The following is a 20,579-nucleotide window of genomic DNA, read 5'->3' on the forward strand; positions in this document are numbered from 1 at the left end:
ACTCAAAGTTTATCTTTACGAAAGGAGATTTTTTTTCTCTAAAAATCCTATGTTTCACAGTTTGGTACAGTCCAGTAATTGCTATAATAGATTAAAATAAATTCTATATCTATGTGCATTCTGCTACGGAATATGATGGCGGCATATAAAAACTATAAATAATAATTCATAATAATAATTCCATGATTGCTACTTTGATAACATATTTCGCCACCTTCAGCCACATAATTCTGTTTAACAGTGATACATTTCTGGGAGATAAAAAGTGAGATAAGGGTAGTTTTGCTAAAAGCAACAGATCCCTTTTTAAGTGTTTCATTACAGATCATGGTCAGATAATGCTTGAATGTGCAGTAACTGGAGATGTTTCTCCCCCAGTCTTGGTTATACCCACCCCAAAGGAAGTAAGTAATTTCTCCTTGTGGGTTACAGTCTATGAGTGACATAATACATGTCTAGAAATATAGTAAGCAGGATGGAGAAGAGCACACACACTAAAAGCAACGCTACAATACTTCTGACTGTTAAGAGAACCAAGGTTTTCATTTGTTTATTTGGGCTAAGTTATGGCAGCTTAAGCCACACACCATGTCTAAACCACAACCTGAACACATTCCTGACACACCGCATTACTATGTATATAAACACAACTATTTCTGAATTAAATAGCACCATGGGATAAGTCTACAGCTGCCGATCTCTTGACCAAGAATTGTTCCTCTTAGTTAAGAGTTTTCCTATGAATGAGATTCTTTTAAAACACTGTGTATTCAATTTCTATGGAAAAAATATGAGGAAATTATTCTGTTTATGTTCATAAATGTAAAATAATGCACTTGGGAACAGTGACGTATGGGGCCTCAGACCTCCAGATGCAAAACTGGGAGGCAGAGCATCCTCCTGAGTGATCAGGCCCCCTGTTGTTCCGCTGCTCAATGGGATCTTTGTTCTCTTCAACTGGTCCATTTACTCTATGGAGGCTATGCTGGTTCAGCACAGCCTCCATAGACTGCATTAGAAGGTGATGCGCGCCTTTAAGACACAGAGCGCCGGGATATGACATCATATCCTGGCCCCGTGTGTCTTAAAGTTACGGTGCACATTTTAATGCAGTGAAGAGGCCAAACGTGGATGAGGATACTGCAGCGAGAAAGGTAAATAATAAAAATCCAAATATAATATTGAGGTACTATGCTGCCAGTAACAACAGGAGTAGGAGAATTATTTCTGAGGACTTAAAGTAAGCAGGTGATGCAACAAAGTGTCATAAAAAACAAGTTAGAGGCAATAAGAGAAGAAAGAGATAAGTGGTTCTTGCCACCTTACAGCGGGGACCATGTTAAACGCAGTGCAAAAGGGGCAACTGCCCCAGCCCAATTATTTCTGGGGGACCCATAGCAGCTGCCCCTTGAGCCTGCAACAACCATGGTCACAGGGACTGCAACTCGAGGGGGCTCAGGTAACCTCTGTGACCACTTCCACATGGGCCTGCAGCATACCTCTGTGTTCCTCACACACTGTGGGGGTAATGATGGTGAGGGGACAACACAGGGGTGGCCTGCACAGGGTGCCAAACACCTAAGACTGGCCCTGTCTGACTTGGATGTCTGTTTCAGGTCACTCGCCGGACCCGCACCATTAATTTGCTATATGAGTGGCAATAGGGCCCCTACTCTGCCCTCCATGTGTGGCATGATGACATCTCACTCAGAGTCACGCTGGGGTCAGAAGGAGGGAAGACCGCACTGACTCTAACAATCTTCTCCTAATCTATGGAGTCAGTGCGGCAAGTACTTTGGGACCCGGGACTGGGGGGGGGGGGCTCACAGTCCCCAGACAAATGCTTGCCAGGGCCCTGCCTTACAGATCTCTGATCATACCTCATCTAGAGTATTGTGTTTAGCTCTAGAAGCCCCATCTCCAGAAGGATATCGACATTTTAGAGTTCAGAGGAGGGCTACCAAGATGGTGAATGGTTTGCAGGCTAAAAAAATTCAGGAAAGTCTAAAAGATATCAATATGTTCAACTTGGGGAAAAGACGAGAAAGGGAGGATGTAATAGAAACATTTAAATACATAAAGACGCATGTACTGTAAAATACAGGAAGTGTTAGAATGAGGTCATAATCTAAAGCCAGAGGCTGTAGTTGTAAGGAAGTTTTACTTTACTGAGAGAGTGGTAGATGAGTGGAGCAGCCTCCAAGCAAGCGTGGTAGAGGCTAATACAGCGAGGGAATTTGAACATGCATGGGATAGACATAAAGCTATCCTGAATCCAGACCTAGGAATAATTAAGGGTCTTTTCTTTGGAAAAAAAAAAGGCAGACCAGAGGGGCCGGATGCTTCTTATCTACCCTCAAATGCTATGTTTCTGTGTTCACCTTGTGGGAATGCACCTTAGTGAAGCAAATCATACACTATATAGTAAAACTACACAAAGAAAAGCTTCTGCCCCTTTTTTTTTCTAAACCCACAGGATATTACTCCAAAACAAAGCTAGAGGGACAGCCATGTACAGTGCGAGGGACTGTAATGTGAGAGAGGGGGGCTGGACTTTACAATGACTGACAGCAACTGGGTGAGGTTTTTAAGAGGAAAAAAAAAGAGTAAGAAGTGCAGAGGCCCAGCACAGCTGTTTGTGAAGTTGAAGATTTCCTGTTTCCCCTGGAGTCAGTGAAGTGAGTCACAGAGCTTTCAGCCAGCGAGCGGTGCCCATAGGAATGCAGGGAGGCTAGCAAGCCGAGTTTGTGGCGAGGAGGAGGGCAGAGGAGCCCCCCGTACATACCCAAAACTCTGTGGAGTGTTCGCGTTATTAGACTTTTTTTTTATCCGCTTTGTTAAAGTTCTGGAAATTTGTTTCTCTATTTTTTTTTTTAATGAGGTTAGGATAACCCACGCACAGTATGGATTCAGTGGGCTTCTGGTGGGTCGCTACTTTACTGTGGAGTTTGACAGCCAGCGGGAGTCTCTCTATTCCACGGAGTTCGGGTGAGTTCTCGCCACTTTGTAACTGGTTTCTGTAGGTTGAGGCTGCGTGTCTGTGGGTGCGTGTGTGTGTGTGTGTGTGTTTGCGGGTGTCTGTGCGTGTCTCTGTGTGTGTGTCTGTGTGTCTGTCTGCGTGCCGGGCTTGGGTACATTGTGCGTGTGTGGAAATGGGACAGGGTGAAAGAAGAAATACGGTACCAAGGTGGGGGGATTCTGCTAGGAGAGGCCTGTGGAATATTGTTTTTTTTATTATTATTTACATTCAGGATTGTCCGTGGTTTGTTATATGTTTATGTTTGTCTTATAATTAAAGAGTATCTGATGTAAAAATAACACATCACTTCCACCTTCTTTCTAATCCTATATATGTATGTATAACATAAACTGCAATTTTATGGGCTATACAATTATATATATATATATATATATATATATATATATATATATATATGCATAAAAATATTATATATATATATATATATTATGCACACATATATATAGTATATCTTGTGTAGTTTATTCAATACATTGTAAATGAATACATCAGCCTACATCAGATAGAGTGCTGAAGAATATGATGGCAATGTATAAATCAATAGTAATAAAGAGTAAAGTGAGTCCCCATTAAAGTAACAGCAATGTTTTCTGTGGATTGCGGCAAATGCGTATGTGTATGTCATTTGTACTATGTGTTATTAGTGTGATCACATTGCAGATATGTCAGTGAGCCCCATAAACAAATTCCAAGAATCCATGTCCCTTAGAGGCACCTCTTTAAAGCAGTAGTTGCTAATACCTATAGTATTCTGCAGACTGTCTGTAGATGTGATCTGTGCTGTACCGTTTTTCTGAAATGTATGTCTGTTCGGTTGTATCGTTTGTTGTTTAAATGCATACTTTTATTTACCCAGCTTTAAAGGAAGGCTACCACCGTTTGTTTGTGTAAGTGTATTGTAGTGAAGTAATATGTCACAAATCAGTGTCAGAGTTATGTAGTCTAAGTGTGTTGGGTATGTGTTGATTTGCGGCATTACGTATTGGGTTTTACCCACCCCCGCCAGAAAACCTAAATTATGCCCCATTTCATATTCCATGTGTCTGTGGGTTGTTTCCTATAGTATTTTGCACGCCTCCACTATTTTTCACACTTGATGCTTGCTGCAAAAGACTCCTTCAAAGGACACAAAAGGTTAGAGTATAGATTGTACAGTTAAGACATTTGTGAATCAAAGTCAAATCATTTTCTGCAGACTTGTGATTTTCCAAGACATGTGGGACTGATTTTAGATCAGCAATAGAAAAATACATGACTGTGGGACCGTCTATAGTCCTTCCTTCAAATAAATACAAACACTAATACTGATTAAATAATTTTTTATTTAGCTGGATATATAAATTGTCCACAGTGGCCAACAATGTCAACCACAGTGACACTCCACAATACATCATAAATGATAGTCATTCACATAATAATAAAACTTGTTGCAATATATTTGATCATTAATAATATCAGCAATGCTCCGTTTAGAACCAAAATTCAGCTTGAATGACATTCAGTTCATATAACCTAATATTAGACTAACCATATAACCTATATGAAAGCCAACCAAACTTGGTGTATGTGTACTGGTGCAAAGCCACTGGCGTCTATGGTAGATATGAAACCACTTATGTATCCTTGTAGGGTGGCCCCAACTTAACCAAACACTCCTGAAAAACTGATAAGAATTGATACCGTCACAATTATCTCCATGAACGAGTAATGATTTACAACCAGAAGGGCAAGTCCTCAATTACTCAAGGAGGCTAAACCACAGGTAGACCGCACTGCCAGGTAGCTTTCTGAAAAAAAGTGGAACTCTCTCTCCTTCAAATCTGTCGTGGAATGCTGTATTTCAATTAACACCCAATCCTCCCCCACCTGCACATCATCCATCATACTGAGTGCCCTTGTTTGTCCTAACAGGTCACTTATACTAAAGGCCTCAAAGAAGGCCAAAGCAAAACCAACCCTGAGCAACTCAAATTCAGTAGGTTACACACAAACGGACCGCAAGAGCCTCACAAGCCTTACCAACAGCGCAATATGACACCTTCATAAGTGAACTCCTCAGTAGCTGTCTACTCCTCTCAGCTTCCAAAGCACTTCTAGCGAATGGACCCTGATCCAATCTGCTGGAGGAGCCAACATGTAAAATCTGTCCCACTGCTGGCGAGAAAGTGCTTCATCCACCCCAACACATGTTCATCTGCAGACATCTTAAAACTAAGTTCCTCAGCAAGGCAATGACTGGCCGAGAAGAGCTGCACTATGCTCAAATTAGCGGACCAAAACTAAACCCTCTTATTAGTCAGACAGTCCCACATAAACCTCCACTACTATAGGGAATAGTTCCAGGAAGACCAGGTTTACAACCAAACCTGTACCCTTCCAGCTAACAGACCAGATGCCAGGTTCATTTATCCCTGAAATTAACCCCATCTGTACAGGCCTTCATTATATTTCAAACATTTTGTAGATTGGCCGGTCCTACTTCGGAGCCTGAAGAACTGGCCAATGTCCTTGTGCTCCTATTGTAAATCTGGTCACATGCTCCTGACATTTGTTACCCTAAATGTTAATTAATGCGAACCTAAGTTGTCTTGTGAGTTAAATTCAGTGAAATGTGTAAAGCTGCAAGGAGAATTTATCATAACAGCTGAATCTGATAGGATTCCCCATTCAAACCAAGTTCTAATGTAGGCACAAAACCCTAGTGAAGTCAGTGCGCAATCAACAAGTAAGTTCAACAAGAGAAGTTCAACAAGTAAAGACGCAACATATAACAAAAGTCCCTAAAAAGGTAAAATGGCACCTATAAACATGCATTATCACACAGATTACTGAGAATTGGCAATACATATGTAAAAGAATATTAACTTGATAATGAAATAATAGACTAAATGATTTGTGTAAAATATTTGGATGATCCAACTCCAATGACTACTGTTATTCACTGAAATTATAATTTGTTTTTGCCCCCATTCAGTAGTAATATTATAATGACATCTGTATTCCTCACTACTTTATGAAAAATCATTCTAGCAAGTAAATTCATTACCTAAAACTATTCATTCTGGGTTATTTGATCACCATAATAGTTTGTATATATTAATCTTATGGAAGTTTAGATCAGTGGCAGCCTGTGGCAATTCCCTGTTTAGTAGTACACTCTCTTCTCTTCTATCCCTTAAAAAGGGCTGTCAGAACCAATCAAGAACAATCAGAGGCTTAAGAAATCTATATTACATATTGTATATGTATAATATGCTTTTTTAAAATCTGTAAACACCTTACATGTGGCCCCCCTTGCAAATGTATGGGGGGTTTTGTGGAATACTATGATACACAACCCACCCCCAGCTTCCAAACACATCCCTTGCACATGATATACTTAGTGTCAGTCAGCTTCAGTGTTGGCTCCACAAATTTTGTAGGGACTGGGGGTCTAATGAGAAAAGGCGTTCCGATTATTTTAAGTGGGAGCACTTTTCCTGACACTGATTGGTTGCTTTCTAAAGTAAGTGAATTTTTAAAGAGTACATATTAAAGTACTCACAAAGTAGTTTAATATGAGTTATTCTTATGTAGAAGTGGGGTTGTAGCTATTAAACAAGCTTCTATTACATTTGTATAAGCCTAGTGATTGGAATTTATGGTAGACTGCATTAAAAATACCATTGCCTCTTAAATCATTTTTTAACATGTCCTTATCAGCATTGTTACCATTTCTGGGTTTCAAAGTTCCTTTTCAAGTGTAGGTCACTTTGACTTTCTTCTTGCCTAACAAACTCTTAAAGATTTATTGCTGAGAACAATAAGGGTTAAGTAAAGGTTATGTCTCTTCAATGAACCTATTAGCGGACTGCGTTAAGGAATCATTGGGTCTTAGTCATGGTCCTGATAGAAAAACAAGCAGAATGACTGATAATTAACAGTTGATTTGTTGCAGAGGCCAGTATGTGGAAGCATTTGTTATAAATAGAAAACAATTAGCAAATAATAATGGAAAGAATCAATAAGTCTGTGGGGCAAATTTCCTGGCGCAAACACTACTTACTTAAAGTACACCTGTTGCCAAGAATTCCTCACATTATATTTCCTTACGGCCTAAATAACTGTAAATAATGTTGATGTTGCTTTTTAATTGTACATTTATCTTGTGCTTAGAACAAATCAATCCTCACATGTACATACCTGGGAACACTCCTTGTTTCACCCAGAGACTCTGAGCTCTGAGTGAAGCACTGCTTCTCCGGGCCATGATGCAAAATCTCTAGATTGTGGGAGTGGCATTAAGGCACGCCCCATCATACCCCGCCCATTTCATCTCCCATCCCATATAAATTGAAAGCATTTGGGACTAGATATTCCCTCATCATCAGTCATGCCCACACACATCATCACCCCCCCATCCCCAAAGATGGAGGGCTCCGAGTAGCCAGAGGCTAGAAGTTGAAGTGACTCCCAATGAGACGTTATTACACATGCATATAAAATGCACGTCACTATGGCACTTGTTATGACAGAGGGACCAGGTTATAGAAGAAAGGGCCCATACACAGGTCCGTTTGGACTGTGCCGATGCTTTGAGTTTACCTTGCTGACAATAAATCTATCACCAGTAATTGAATTGCAATTGTCTCATAGAGTGAAATGGAAAATATGAGATAATAAACAATGATACATTTATAGTCAAGGTTAATATACGTCTATACATCTAGACTAATGAACCTGGCCTAACATCTCTGTTTTTGAATCCGATATTTCCCCATTGTAGTCTTTGGGAGGATTGCTATTCAGTTACTTGTGATAAATATGCCCCACGGCAATTAAATGTTGCTCCTTTTGCAAAAGATGCGTAAAGATTGCAGGCTCTGTTGGCTTTGATGTGTATTAACCATGATAAATTTGCAAAGGGATGTGTTTAGTTAAATGCGTGCAGCTAGCCTGAGGAAATAGCTGTCAGATACAAGATTCCAGCATGTATGTAATGTGAAAGTAAGTTCTTTGTACGCTTAATACATTTTTTGTATGTGGAGGAGAATATAAGAGGTGTCAGAATTTTGGAATTATGTAGCATTTCTTTAATGTGTATGGTTTAATGCCATTTTATAAAGAACCTCCTGTGTGTGTTTTCCGCCATGATACCAGTACTTCCTGCTTTTGTGTTCATACAGGAAACCGCATGAATGAAAAATGGCAGTGTTTTTTTTTTGGAAAGGGTCAAAAAGGACAACTGCTTGAGGCCAACAACTCACAAAAGCGCCTTAGTCTTTTCTATAGGAGCCACATTTTATATGGCATCTTTGTGTCTTCTCAACTGAATGCTTCTTTTATTGTTTTCATGAACAAAGTTACAGTTTATAACACTTCTTCCAACACATTAGCTAAAAAGTGCCCTGCTTGCAAGCTGATGTTTTGGTAAATCTTTGTCATATTAGTGCTTAATGATTCTTGGTAGAGAATAAATACTGGCACATCCAAATTACAATATCAGTGTTATGAAACACAAGAACACCGAAGGTGATTTTAAATGGTGTTCCACATAGACAAAACATTAATGATACTGTATGTTAAGGAAATAAAAAAAGAACGAGGTTTGAGTATTTAGCGGTAGAGTAAGTGGAACAGCACCTTTAAAAGTAAACGATACCGTCTTGTTCCAATCAGCTGCATTGCTGTTTATACTGTTTAAAAAGCATCAGCTACCAACACAGAAACTGAACTATATGTACAATAGTTGGTCAGTGCATACCGTTGTTTAGCAAAACTCACAAGGATTGCCCAATGAATCCATTTCCCTAAAGAGACTTATTCATCTATCATTTAATATAGTGCTTGCAGTGTATGCAGCAGGACAGGCTTATAAAACAGATCTCTTGTGCTGCGCACAATGCACAAAGTACACTGACATTGATTTACTTATGCAGCAAGGAGAAATTTATTTCATCATATACACACATAAACATTTAATGTCGATGTTAAATAAAGGGCACAACTTAATTAATAAGAACTTTGAATACATGTTAAAAGAAGTATTACTACTAACAAACATATTATCATCTCCATAGGCTAGATTCAGAAACAAAATAGGGGTTTCAGTACATATCACTGAAAATACAAAATATGCACCTGTGACTAAGACTATCAATTAGAAGTATTAGAATTTCTGACCCAGGCCTCGACCTGCCCCCCAAGATGTTCTTCATGTTAAAAAAACCCACATGCCTTTTACTTATGGACATTGTGTCAAAGCACAGCTCTCCAGCACCCATGTAATGACGTGGGTGAAGGCCCCAGGGCCCCTCCAAAGGCTGGGCCCCATAAAAGTGTTAGTGGTGGTACCTTCCTGATGATGACCCAGAGGAATAAGATTTAGGATCACATGGGCTTTCAAGAACGGAAATAAATCTTTGGAGTCTAAAGAGAATAATATGCATAACTGGAGTAGGTCTTGACTAGTTTCCAAATTCAGAGTTTACTGTCTTACCATTTCAAGGTTAAGGTTGGAACGTGAGATACTAATGTAAAAATGCATTGAAATCATAAAGCATGCCTCACATTTTCTCAAGTTAAAATAAATAATTTACTTTCAAAATCATAGGAAACATATGAAAGCAAACCAGGATTGACCTACGCTATCTGTAATGGCTTTTAGTCTTTATCTGATTTGTACAAGTCCTGTAATTTGTATCTTGCTTGTTATTTTATGTTTAGAACAGATTGATGTGGTTCCTTATATAATTGTGTCTTTTACCATTACTGCAGTTGATGTTTTTTCTGTTGCTCATCAGACATCATTTCTTCACAAACTGAGGAAACCCTTTGCTCCACGAGCCAGGACCTACTTTGTTGATAGAAAAATATGTTTTAATCATCCTGGCAGGCAAAACTAGGGCATAGAAGAGAAGAACATGCTCTTTAGGAAGTGAAAATGAAAAGCAAATGGGTCACTTTGCTTATATATATGGAACGTCCAGATAGAGGAATGCTGGGGCTGTGATGTTCAGTGATGGCATTAGTGACCACACAGGTCTCCTATTAAAGAGCCATGTCTTACTCCACGGTCTGGGTTTGTCACCCGATTATAGGTCATTACATTGATTTGGTAGACAGAAGCCAGTAAGTTAACAATGCTCACCACCATTGCTCTCCTCGCTGTTCTCTGACTCCTCTCCGAATTTTGTCCTCCAAGCCTGGAATACCAATCTTTTCTAGTCTGGTCTAGAAGAAAAAATGGATTTTTGATCATTCATCCACCAGTTTCCCTCTGCATCCTATCATATTACGCATACTCAAATCTAATTTATCGCTGGTAGAATGAAGGAATTTAAGAAAATGAGAGGATTTAAAGATATGATCACTCTGGAGATCTGCAGAATTACAAACTAGGTATAATTTCATTGATCAGAATGCAGGCCCACATCCTGCTACTTAAGCATTCATGGAACTTCATATTCCACTTTTGAAAGTTATTCAGATACATGGAATAAAATGTGTTTGTGTGTGTTTTTTACCATGTTCCCTTTCCAGTTGTTACTGTACACACAGGCACACGTATCGTAATGTGACCTCTCTTGCTACGTTCATTTTTTTAAGTGAACCAGTAACCTAACAATCTGAAAAAGAGCAAGATGAAGCATGTTTAAAATATGCCTAATAACTAGGTTCTTTTTGCATTCTGTGGCCAAGTTAGAAAGTACTGTTGACTGCGTAGGCTCTGAGAACACCATAATTAAAAGCAGTTAAAAGCGCATGCATGGCCTCCGGCGATATTCTCTTCGTCTCGCTTCTATTCTGTGCATTTCTACTAAGGAGTGAATTAGAAAAAGACCTTTTCAAATGACTCTGTGCAGACTTTTTTTTATCGGTCCACTTATGGAGGAGGACAATGAATTGGAGATTTCATTTGGCTGCATGACCATCATTGGAGGCTTTCTTTATGGACAGTGGAGTGCCAGAGATCGACTCTCGCTATTGAGTCAAAAACTGCCGTTACATCTAGTCCAAAACTCTGTGTCCATTAAAAATAAACAACTGCGTTTGAGTGCTGAATGTTTACACTTTTATTTCAGTCTCGCCAGAAGCTATGATTTTTCCAGCAAAAATGATAAGTTCCATTTGACGCTTTATAGATTGCTTATTTGCCTGAATTTGCTGTTTATCTGTGTATAATTTCTTGCAGCCATCTTACGCTGCCAAAACCTCATTATATGTTTGATAGAGTGAATTATGGTGCCTCAAGTTGAATCTTTTTTTTGTTCCATGAGGATGTTATACAACAATAGCCTTCAAAATTCATATTTTGCTCATTCTAATTAAAAGGTTATCCAATAAGTAATATCTGTAAGTGGTTTAAATAAAAGCACAGTGTCATTTATTTGGGGCAATTTCAGGCGGTATGTTTTTAGCGTATCATCATGCTGCCTGTAATATAGGAGAATCTCCATTTCCCTCACACTTGGTTTGGTAGCATCTTGATAAAGTCAGAATACTAAATAAAATATTGGAAAGTTACCAAGACATATCCCTTCCTAATGAAATACAATGTTTTTACTGTAACTAGGCTGCCCTACTTGAGTCTGCTGTGCTCATCACTCAACTTGCCATAACAATCTTGACATTATTTACAGTTCTTGGCAAAAAGACCTTCTAAAAAACTGGTGGCATGTTACTCATTCTTACGAAATTCGAAATAAGTATTTTTTTACAATTTATTCGGTTGGTAGACTTGATACGAAAAAAACGTACCAGTATTAAAACAAAAAGTAACTATACCAGCGGTTAAGTGGAAATATCAAAAGGTTCTTACACCGTTATGCTGCATGTGTTTTACTGGGTGTACTTTGCATTGTCCAGAAAAATGATTGCTATTCAGATGTTCAAGGAGAAAGGGAACAATGCACTAAATTCCTGGATTCTTTTTTAAATTCTGTCCTTATGGGGCATCATCTGTTAATCTTTTATTTACTTAACAAATAGAAAGTCATTAGATTTTTTAAAAACAGATAAAAACAAATATGCAGGATGGATTTCCCTATCTTCTGGCTTGGACCTCAACCCTTTATCTAGATTTTTCTTCTCATTCACAAAACATCCTTTTTAATAAAAGAAAAACATATATATATATTTTATTGCTAGTTTCATAAATAAATACTTAGACAACTGCTACTGGCGAAGATGTTTGTACGTCAATAAAGTAGGAAGTCATTGAAAATCCACAGTACAGACAGTGTTGAGAACAGAGATGACTGTGTTAGGATCCAAGATGCATTTCTCTTCCTACTCCCAATACAAGCAGACAGAGTCAACTGTCTATTCTATATTTCATGTTAGGGGTACAGCTCCTAGCAGATATGTTCTTGCAGTTGAATAATTAAAAAATGGTGGTTTCCGTTTGGTTACCAGATGTCACTCCAGTGTCAGCTAACCTCATCAGGACAACGTCAGGGTGTGTATATAAACAGCAAAATATTGACTTGTCTCTGCGTCAAGAATGTCCTTACTCAGCAGGGCAAGGGATTCATTAATTTTTAGACAGGACAGTTGGTGCTGGTTCCAAGGGAACGACTCCCCATCAGAGTTTAACATTGTTTGACTTTCTCCTTATGACACAGTCCCTTAAACTGTTATCCAGAGACCTTTGCATACACATGTCCATGTAACAATATTTAGAATTATTTTCATTCTGGTTGATAACCCTGGTGTACTTTTGTTCATTTTCCATACTTACTATGAAAGACTGATAAAGCATACTGAGTCCTTGGGTTTATCAAGCGTGTGTACAATTTGACAAGCTTTTCTGAGCTGGTGTGTGTGATGCTTGCTACTCTCAATTACATAGCTATCTGTTTGAGATTACAGTTAACAACCCTATAAAAATAGCTTCTGTTTGGCGGGTGGGGAAATTGTATACAAGAACTTCCAAGAAACATATAAAAAGTAAAAAAACAAAGAAAAAAAACCTAATTTCACCTGAAATAAAATAGTACTTAAGTACTTTAAAGTTTCTACTCACATCTTCAGGATTGGGGGGGTTTAAAGAAATGGCAAAGGTAATTTATTCCAGCATACCTACGATCTTCCCATTTTGACCAAATCTCCACCACTTCTCCTATTGTCTCACCCGTTTTATGCCTGGGCCCCTCCTTGAAAGATTTTTTCAAGTGTGGGAAACAAGTGCTTTATGTTCATAGAGGCATTTAACAATGCGACTGCGACCCTTTTCCCAATGAGAAAAAAGTCTGGAATAACCCAGACGCTGTTCATATGCTCTTCTATAACAAAGAATGCAATTATTACATAAATATGTAGATACAGTCTATGTATTCATATTCAAAAAGGAGGGGTGTCACATCTAGTTTAAATGGGAAATCATAAGAGGAAACAAATTAACCATAAGCCGTTCTGCTATAGTAGACATTACTATTTTAGTACAAAATTGCCAATAAAATTGTAGAAGAATGGCGGTATATTGTTTTCAGAGGGCCTGAGGGCTGTCGTTTCCTCTAGGTATAAAGAAGGGCTCATTAGCTCAAATAAATTGTTAATGTTGTTGCAGCTTATTGTAGTTTTGTGTAAAATAATATATATGATTTCACGGAGCATTTATGTGGTTGAAATGGTCCTTTTATGGTACATTATGTTTTAAGAGGTATGTAAACTGGTTCTAACGTGTCATATCAAGCAGTGTTTATTGGTAAAAGAACTGTGTGTTTAGTGCCGGTTACTGAAGTTATGTTGTCATTTATAGGTTTGCAGCGAAGCCGCTTAAAGGAATTACTAGTGGCTTTACATCCATATGAAAAATAATCTGAATGACCTAATATTTAAGCATGTAGATAGAGAATTGACAGTGGGGTGCGATATGTTGATTGTTGTATACTTTATGTATTTATGTGTATGGGACTGAATGGTTTATTCATTAAAGCAAAATTTGACAGGGGAGTTGCTGTGGCCATTCCTATCCATCTTGTGAGAAATGCAGAGGCACCTTCTCTCTATGAAGATCTCTTTTAATGGGTAATAGGGACTTTACAGCCCGGAAGATTTAATGGTAGAAATGAATCTGGCTCAAAAAGCTCCTCTAATGCAAAGGCTGTGGCATAAACTGGGGTAATTGAAGAATTGCAATGAACTATGTACGCTTTTCACAGTAATGTTTATGCTTTTTAAACGGTAATATGCGGATACAATAAAAACATACATTCAATACAATGAACCACTTGAGGATCAAAGTCCCTAGTCACAAATGTACCTTGAGAAAGAGGGTTTCAAGTTTGAGTAATTTTTAGATGCCAGCTAGCTATAGCTCTTGACCTTTGCTTGTTAATTCTTGTCATTGATCTCTATGGATATTGTGACAAACCCTGTGGCATGAGGGCCATACATGTCACATTTAGGGGTCCTAAGCACAGTCCTCTAGGGCAATCAGAGTCAGGAACACCAGCTTTGAACAAAACAGCACTTTATTTTAACTCAAACCCCCAAAAAACCAAATCATAAAAAGAAAACCTAGCTCCCAATTGGAGCCTTCTCTAACTGAACTATGCTGGTCCAGACTGACCAGCCTAAATCACCCACTAACTCAACCTCCCAGCCAGACCCAGCTACGCCAGGCTCTGGAAAACCTCCCCCGACAGCACACAAAATGTCCAGGCAGGTATTGCCTCACTTGGCTCAGGGATGGTCTTCTTGTTCATGGCCTCTCCTTGCCCTGGGAGCGCAGGGAAACTTCCTCTTCCCCCAACAGTCTCCCTGAGTATCAGGCTCCAGGGGTTTTTAATGCCCAGCACCTGTGCCTGATGCCGGCCCCATAGGAATCCCGGACCGGATGCTGCAGACTTCTAGCCTCCTGGAAAACCCGGCATGGAATTTCCACAGCATGGGGAAACGGAGCATTGGCCCACCCTGCTCTCCAATTGCTCCACCCCAGGGACCCATATGTATAATCTGCATAGCAGCTGTACCCAGATGCCATGCTAATCATCTCCCTGGGGTTCACAGTCTCACAATATACAAATCCTAGATTTGTTCAAAATGCTAGATGAATTGAAACATTCTAAATGAGATAATGGATAGATTCTGCCAAACATTTACACAATCTATTGCTCTACGTATACACATAGCTTTATTATAATTAGTCTGCTCGGCTTTTCATCCTCAAATTCTATTGCATTCTACAAAACCAGCCATGCCAGATATTCGGTTCTCAGCTGCAATATTTACCACCGCTAATGCCATGAAGACTAGAAAATAGGCAGTTTAAATACAATAATAATACACAGGCTGTTTTGTGGGCACAGAAACTACATAGAAAGTATCCATTTTAATACAGAGGAAGTGAACTCTCTATTATTTCACCTTAAAATGATAGTCGGATATTTACTAAAGCTTTACTTTTCCATTCATCTGAAGCAGCATTTGAATCCCTTTAGTTTGAGCACTGCTTAAACTGCCCAGGGATTTACGTACCAAACATTGAGCTGCTCTTTTAATGGTGCCCTGATATTTGATGAAGTTACATGAGGGCTACTTACTATTATAACTAAAGTTTGCAGACATTTGTGAGTTCTGATGGGGATGATGTGGGTAAAGACCAAACGAAAGGGAGGCCCAAAATGGCAAGTCATTTTTGTGGAGCCTAATAGCCTATAAGGTAGTGTAGTTGTTACTGTGAAAGACCGAAATTGGTGAATGTCGACTTTCACCGGTGAATGTCAACACATACCAAATACGTTGGTGAAAGATCGAATATTTCATTTCATGATATTACATTCGGACCCTCACCGGTGTATGTCGACAATCACAGATATGCTCTGGTGGAGGTCAAAAAGAGTACATTCGGACCCTCACCGGTGTATGTCGGAGACAAATAGGCGACTGGCTGTCTCCCGCTGCTGTCAGTCCGTATGCCAAATCCTTTGTTCTGCTGTCAGTCCGTATGCAACTCCCGCCAAATCCTTTGTTCTGCTGTCAGTCCGTATGCCAAATCCTTTGTTCTGCTGTCAGTCCGTATGCAACTCCCGCCAAATCCTTTGTTCTGCTGTCAGTCCGTATGCCAAATCCTTTGTTCTGCTGTCAGTCCGTATGCAACGTTTGATGGTGCGAGTAACGTTTTCTACATTTTTTACGACACCCTTATTTATAATCAATGGATACCGCAGTGAATCGTGATCTTTTTATTGAAAAGTTAAATGCATTAATTGCGGAAAAACGAGAAGACAATTGTTTTTATTTTTCTCAAGAAAAGTACTCTAAAATACTTTCTGAAGTGGTTTCTGCTAAAACTAAGTGCAATACACCTTTGGATTACAGACGATTAAAACGTTTTGATGTTTTAAAAATTAATGATGAAGAGAAGTTAATTGTACCATTAAAACAAGGAGACACGAATATCCAGTATTATGTTACCAATGAGGAATTGTTCAGTATACTATATGAAACTCACACCAGAATAGGCCACGGAGGAAGAACACGTATGCTGAAAGAATTGCAAGTTAAATACAAAAATATTACGTATGAAGTTGTCATGTTGTATTTAAATTTATGCAAACAGTGTCAAATGAAACACAGTGCACCTAAGAAAGGTATTGTTGTGAAACCAATGGTCAGTTCTGAGTTAAACTCAAGATGTCAAGTTGATCTGATAGATCTACAGTCAAACAGCGATGGCGAATATAAATTCATAATGGTTTACCAAGATCATTTAACTAAGTTTGTCCAGCTACGACCTTTGAAAACTAAGAGAGCTGAAGAAGTAGCGCATCACGTTCTTTCAATATTTTTAACATTTGGTGCTCCAGCAATATTGCAATCAGATAATGGTAGAGAATTCAGTAATCAAGTCATATCCGAACTATGCGCTATGTGGAAAGATGTTAAGATAGTCCATGGAAAGCCTCGTCACAGTCAAACACAAGGCTCAGTTGAAAGGGCCAATCAAGATATACAGAATATGCTATCCGCATGGATGAACGATAACGATACAAATAAATGGTCAGATGGTTTACCCTTTGTACAATTTGCCAAGAACACTACATACCACGAAGGAATACGCCAAAGTCCTTATGAAGCCATGTTTGGCGTTAAGGCTAAAAGAGGCATAGCATCGTCTTTTTTGCCTAGCGAACTAATCGCAAATATTGAAACCGAAGAACAACTCAAAGAAATTGCCAATACTTGTGAAACCGAAAAACAGCATGAAGAAACTGTTGATACTTCTGAAAAAAATTTGTGCGGTGGTCTTTCGGAAAACCATATTTCAAGGAAAAATATTGAAGAGGACCTGCATTCTACTACGTTTCCACATCAAGCTCTAACTGGAAAACACGAGTTAATTTCAATAAAAAGAGCGGCCGCGAAAGAGAATCTTGTACTGCAAGCAAACAAAATGTTACGCACCTCACAAAAACAATTTCCTCCTGCTCAAATTGGCGATAGTGTACGAATACAAGTGCCTGATGTCGACCGTGGTCGTACAGATAGCCGAAATGTGTTAGCGGTTGTTGTTGGGATAGAAGACTCCGACTTCTATAAACTGGCAAATAAAAATGGTACCCTCAAGCAGCTTTACACACGTAACCAGTTCGTAATTTGTAAAGAAAAGTTACTTTCCATAAATGAGATTTCGGCTCAAGAAATTTCGCTGAGAGAAGCAGCTGCAGCTAATTCGAGAAGCGGCGGGCAAGGCTATACACGCTGTCATTGCAAAAGGAAGTGTTCCACAAATAAATGCAGTTGCAAAAGCAAGGGACTTCTGTGTAATTCAAGATGTCATAATAGTTTCAGTTGTTGCAATAAATAAGTTAATGTAGTTGCAAAAGCAAGGGACTTCTGTGTAATTCAAAATGTCATAATAGTTTCAGTTGTTGCAATAAATAAGTTTCTAATCACATAATTGAATCCTTTTATTATCACCCTTGTGATATTTTATCGCCGCTGAAATACGGAGAAGAAAATAGAAATCTCCGACATTCACCATTAGTACTTGGTGAATGTCGACATTGGCCGGTGTAAGTAAGAAATAAGGGTATTTAGCAATTATTTTGGACATACACCAAGCGACTATGTGAATGTTGTGACTTGATTACTGAATTCTCTACCATTATCTGATTGCAATATTGCTGGAGCACCAAATGTTAAAAATATTGAAAGAACGTGATGCGCTACTTCTTCAGCTCTCTTAGTTTTCAAAGGTCGTAGCTGGACAAACTTAGTTAAATGATCTTGGTAAACCATTATGAATTTATATTCGCCATCGCTGTTTGACTGTAGATCTATCAGATCAACTTGACATCTTGAGTTTAACTCAGAACTGACCATTGGTTTCACAACAATACCTTTCTTAGGTGCACTGTGTTTCATTTGACACTGTTTGCATAAATTTAAATACAACATGACAACTTCATACGTAATATTTTTGTATTTAACTTGCAATTCTTTCAGCATACGTGTTCTTCCTCCGTGGCCTATTCTGGTGTGAGTTTCATATAGTATACTGAACAATTCCTCATTGGTAACATAATACTGGATATTCGTGTCTCCTTGTTTTAATGGTACAATTAACTTCTCTTCATCATTAATTTTTAAAACATCAAAACGTTTTAATCGTCTGTAATCCAAAGGTGTATTGCACTTAGTTTTAGCAGAAACCACTTCAGAAAGTATTTTAGAGTACTTTTCTTGAGAAAAATAAAAACAATTGTCTTCTCGTTTTTCCGCAATTAATGCATTTAACTTTTCAATAAAAAGATCACGATTCACTGCGGTATCCATTGATTATAAATAAGGGTGTCGTAAAAAATGTAGAAAACGTTACTCGCACCATCAAACGTTGCATACGGACTGACAGCAGAACAAAGGATTTGGCATACGGACTGACAGCAGAACAAAGGATTTGGCGGGAGTTGCATACGGACTGACAGCAGAACAAAGGATTTGGCATACGGACTGACAGCAGAACAAAGGATTTGGCGGGAGTTGCATACGGACTGACAGCAGAACAAAGGATTTGGCATACGGACTGACAGCAGCGGGAGACAGCCAGTCGCCTATTTGTCTCCGACATACACCGGTGAGGGTCCGAATGTACTCTTTTTGACCTCCACCAGAGCATATCTGTGATTGTCGACATACACCGGTGAGGGTCCGAATGTAATATCATGAAATGAAATATTCGATCTTTCACCAACGTATTTGGTATGTGTTGACATTCACCGGTGAAAGTCGACATTCACCAATTTCGGTCTTTCACAGTAACATAGTTAAAAATACCAATATGCTGAACCATTTTATAAATGTGACACACATACGCACAGACATTTCTTACACTTTGTTGATTGTTGTACATTGATAAACACTAAAGATAGTTTTTTCTGGTAATAAAAGAGCAAAGCTTCCCCACTTGGGATGTCTCTTTCCCATTCGCGTAAGGCAGAGAGTGTATAGTGAGTCAGGGAGCAGAGAACCCGATATAAGGGTGCATGGGAATTGTTTCTAACAGGATGATAATTCAACATCCTGGCACATGCTTGGCAAGATGAATACGTCTTTACGGAATATTTCAGATAGCATAACTTGTAACTTATGTTTTTAAAATGGTTGTGAGTCTTTCCAAACTTGTGAACCGTGAAGCAAACTTTCTACAGTGCTCAAACATATGCCTTGCTGTAATATACCACAAACATTTTTGTGTGGGTGGCTTAGATAAAATGTAGTAAATGCTTCAAAGTGTAATTAAAGGCATACTGTTAAAATTTCACACTGACCTTTATGAGCTCAACCCACATGATTTCCATAGAGGGGAACATGACTGGAACACAGCTGTACCTAAAGGTTATGCGGGTCTTATTTCATGCAACTGGTCATCTCTTTTGCACGCGTGCTACTTTCTGCATGAAGAATGACGTGGGCTATTTAGGCAGTGAGATAACATGATGGTTACACGGAAGAAATCCATTATTTAAGAGGGCATGTTTTTGTGAGTGAGTGGTTAGTGATACGGCTAACTAGATGATCTTTTGATAACCAAGTGGCAGGCACTAAGTGGCTTTTACAGAACGCATGTGTAGGCTGATGTTCATTAGTCTACAAGAAAACAGTTTAGCAATGTCTTTTGTTGTGAGACACAGAAAAAACTATTTTCATCCCAGTGTAACAGGCAGCTGTAGGTTTTATTTCATTCAGCCTCTGATTGCAGATACGCTGGACAGGAAGACTTTATTGATTCTCAAACTATGTGTTCATTGCTTCATCTGGTAACCGGGACCCTTGATTTTTGTATTGTGACTTATGTTTTGAACTCGTTAAACCTAAACAAATATTTTACCCATAATTTATCCTTTTTCAACAGATGACATGCAGATGGTGGAGTACAATGATGGACCAAGGATGTGCAAATTCTGTGAGCCCACATCATCCACTTGTAATGGCCATGGGTACTGTACTAGCAACTGCAACATAACCTCTTTTTGTGAAAACCCCGAAGAAATCTGTGTAGCTATCTGGTACATACATTCTTGGTTTCCTTTTCATTTTCTGAACTATTTAT

General features: G+C 38.8%; 1 protein-coding gene across 2 annotated transcripts in view; it reads left to right on the forward strand.

The window, feature by feature from the left end:
* The first annotated feature begins 2,653 nt into the window (after positions 1-2,653).
* Positions 2,654-20,579, forward strand: part of TGFBR2 (transforming growth factor beta receptor 2) — a 32,264-nt gene continuing 14,338 nt past the window's right edge. For both annotated transcript variants that reach the window (XM_053467790.1, XM_053467791.1), the window contains exons 1-2: positions 2,654-2,988; positions 20,382-20,535. In XM_053467790.1, coding sequence (XP_053323765.1) covers positions 2,904-2,988; positions 20,382-20,535 — 239 coding nt within the window. In that variant the 5' untranslated portion in view covers positions 2,654-2,903. The remainder of the gene's footprint in view (positions 2,989-20,381; positions 20,536-20,579) is intronic.

The sequence above is a fragment of the Spea bombifrons genome, chromosome 5 (genome assembly GCF_027358695.1).
Source record: "Spea bombifrons isolate aSpeBom1 chromosome 5, aSpeBom1.2.pri, whole genome shotgun sequence".
NCBI lineage: Eukaryota > Metazoa > Chordata > Amphibia > Anura > Pelobatidae > Spea > Spea bombifrons.